Genomic DNA, 2,854 nt, shown 5'->3' on the forward strand with positions numbered 1-2,854 from the left:
GGGCGATTTTTTTGCTCGAGACAGTTTTTTGCTACCTCTGTGGTTGTAAACGTGGCCGTGACAGTGCGCGCTACTCGAGTCACCCCATAGACTGGGGTGGTACTCGAAAAATCGCCCTTGTCCTCGCATGATCGCTTTTTGGGCGGTTTTGTACCAAGAGCTGCGGAAAGTGTCCAGGAACGACGCGAGTTCAGTGATCCATTTCTAGAATTCATCCACACTCTGCCCTTACACCGCCAGTATCGACCCTCGAATTTACTATGGATAGCACTGCTAGCCGTACCATTAGAATACTTTCTTTGTTTTCTCTGCAAGAACATGTCATCCAAATAAAACTCGAATGTCGCTATCCCGGAAACCATATTCTCGCCCCTTACTGTACATATCAGTGCAGTCACACGTTCTTGAAATGTCTCTTGGATAAACTTGTTCAGGGTGATGATCGGCAAGTGAATAACTTTCACCGTCGAGTTGCAACGTGCGCGCCCATCGCCAGGTTGCATTTTTGTCTCTAATGCAATGCCGTGTACACCTAAAGAGAGACTGGATACGAACCCCGTAATTTTAACAATGCTTCGGGCCGACGAATTGCTCTGTTCTTCGTTTGGTGAAGGATTGCTAATGAAACACTGGAGTTTGACCGCACCTTCTTCGATCTCTCTATATATCCTTTCTATTGGTTCGAGTGTCATACAGGGATCCGTTACGAGGCTTAAGATAACCCCGACCAAAACGAACCAATCAAAAACCGTCATCTCTACTTTTACATATAAAGACATCATGAATGATCGAGTAGACATTTGTTTAATGTATCATAGTTCCAGATTACATTCAAAAAACTCGTATTTTATTCGTCAGAGCAATCTCTCATGTGATCCTCTAACAAATAATGAGGAAACATTCGGTGGCAAACGGGGCATTTCAATTCGTTAACTGGTCGAACCGAACGCCTCGGGGGCTGGGGTGTATCCGGTAGGGAAGTCTCGTTGGGACATACTCGAGCTCGACAAGCGCCGAGCGAAGACGATACTCGTCGCATCAATTCTCTGTATCGCCCGTTCAGTTCTGCATGTTTGTCCATTTCGTGTTGTAGTCTTGCCTTCATTTCTTGTAGTTGATGCATGGTATCTCTTTTTTCGTCGCATTCTCTTTTAAAATCCCTCTCGTAAGTTATGAGAGCTTCTTGCATTAACTTATTTTCATCTCGCGATTCATCCAATTCCTTCTGTAAGACCTCACCCGCATTAATAGCTTTGGAAAGGCTCGTACGCAAACCATTCACTTCTCCTTTGAGATTTTTTACCTCCGCGTCACGGTCCCTGATAATTTGTTCGATCTGATTTGTCTGCTCTTGTAGCTGTTCTTTTTCTTGTTGCAGGGCGTTTCTCTCTTGTTTAGCTTGTTCGATTTCCGCCGTCAGCGTATTCACTTTTTCAGCTTCGAGATCGTGTTGGTGTTCAACACGTCTTTGCAAGTCTCGGACCTGTTGGTGTAACCCGGCAGTATCGCTTTCCATTCGCAAACCTTTCTCTTTCCCTATCCGTTTTTCCACATCTTCACCTCCAAGTATTTTGCTATTTTCTTCCAAGTCATCATTGTCGCTTTCTTCGTTAGAACCGTTGCCCTCTTCGTCCCAAACTTGACTCATGACCTCTCGCGCTGCCAGAGATTTCCCGATTACTGACTTTACCTCGCGCACGTAGACCATCTTTTCGCCCTCTGACGATTGCATTGTTCTTTTTAGAGTCTCGTTTTCGGTGACGATGGTTTCGCAAAATACTTGCTTGACGTCCAGCTTTCTCGATAGCTCTGTGACTTCGTGCACCAAACGCACATTTTGATGCTTTAAACCATCTACATTTTCGTCTTGAATATTATGCAATATTTTCTCGAGTTCCTGTATCTTCTGCCTTTTTCCATCTCTATCATCCCTTAATTTCATGATGACGTCGTGTAGATCGCAATTTTCTGTTGCCAAATCGATCGCGTCCCCCGAAGCTCTGGCCGTCATTTGCCGTATGACCCCTTTAAGCCTTGTATTTTCTCGGCTGAGACATTCTAAGATCTTTTTTGACACTCCAGGCGTCACAATGGCTCCCTGAGAAGAATTTCCGTTACTTGCCATCAAACTCAACTGCGCGATTCTATTTTCGGCTCTAGCAAGACTCTCTTCCAGTCGTCGATTTTGGGCCTCTAGAGACGCGACTTCTTGAATGGTGTCGTGTAATTGATTCGCGAGACATACGAGTCCCTTGTTTCGTTCACTCCATTGTTTATGTTGTTCGTATAGATACGCAATTGTCTTGCGTAAAACATCGTTCTCTGATTTTGGGGCGATAATTTCAACAGTGCATTTTTCGTCCATTTTTCGTGAATCCGATGTAATTCTTACCCGAAGGCTTCTTGAAACTTGATTGAGGTCGAGAGATCGCACTGCTGTTTTTATACAGTCTTGCTTAGTTTTACGGGACATTCCCTTTTTGAGTTTTTATTCCCAGTTTTTGGGGAACGTTCTGAGTCATCGGTTACGCACACAAGTGTTTTTTCCTATTTGAGGATGTGATCTCGTTGATATGATGTCAAATGCTGACGTTTAATTTTCTCCCTTCTTCCGTTGTCTTATTTTTAACCAAAAGATATCCCCGTGGTATGATGTCATCACACGGCAGTGATAATCCTTTTGCCCTTCTTCCGCTGTTTTGATTTTTTTTAGGGTTCGTTGACATGACGTCAAAGGATCGCGACTATATTTGCCTTCTTTCTAGATTTAAACGCAAAAGCGACGGTGAAACATCTCAGAAAGAGTAAGGATGGAAGCTTTCGTCTTCCCTTCAGAGTTTACCTCTATCTTGTA

The 2,854-nt window shown here is 43.9% G+C and overlaps 1 protein-coding gene across 1 annotated transcript; it reads right to left on the bottom strand.

The window, feature by feature from the left end:
* Window positions 1-847: 847 nt before the first annotated feature.
* On the bottom strand, window positions 848-2,365 carry LOC138030908 (hyaluronan mediated motility receptor-like). Its single transcript, XM_068878765.1, has one exon. It carries the CDS (start codon window positions 2,363-2,365, stop codon window positions 848-850), a length of 1,518 nt encoding a protein of 505 aa, XP_068734866.1.
* Between the last annotated feature and the right edge of the window lie 489 nt (window positions 2,366-2,854).

Source organism: Montipora capricornis, chromosome 13 (genome assembly GCF_036669925.1).
Source record: "Montipora capricornis isolate CH-2021 chromosome 13, ASM3666992v2, whole genome shotgun sequence".
Lineage (NCBI taxonomy): Eukaryota > Metazoa > Cnidaria > Anthozoa > Scleractinia > Acroporidae > Montipora > Montipora capricornis.

What these genes read in the sequence shown, in the direction of transcription:
- LOC138030908 (XM_068878765.1), bottom strand. Translation starts at nt 2,365, where the DNA reads ATGGACGAAAAATGCACTGTTGAAATTATCGCCCCAAAATCAGAGAAC.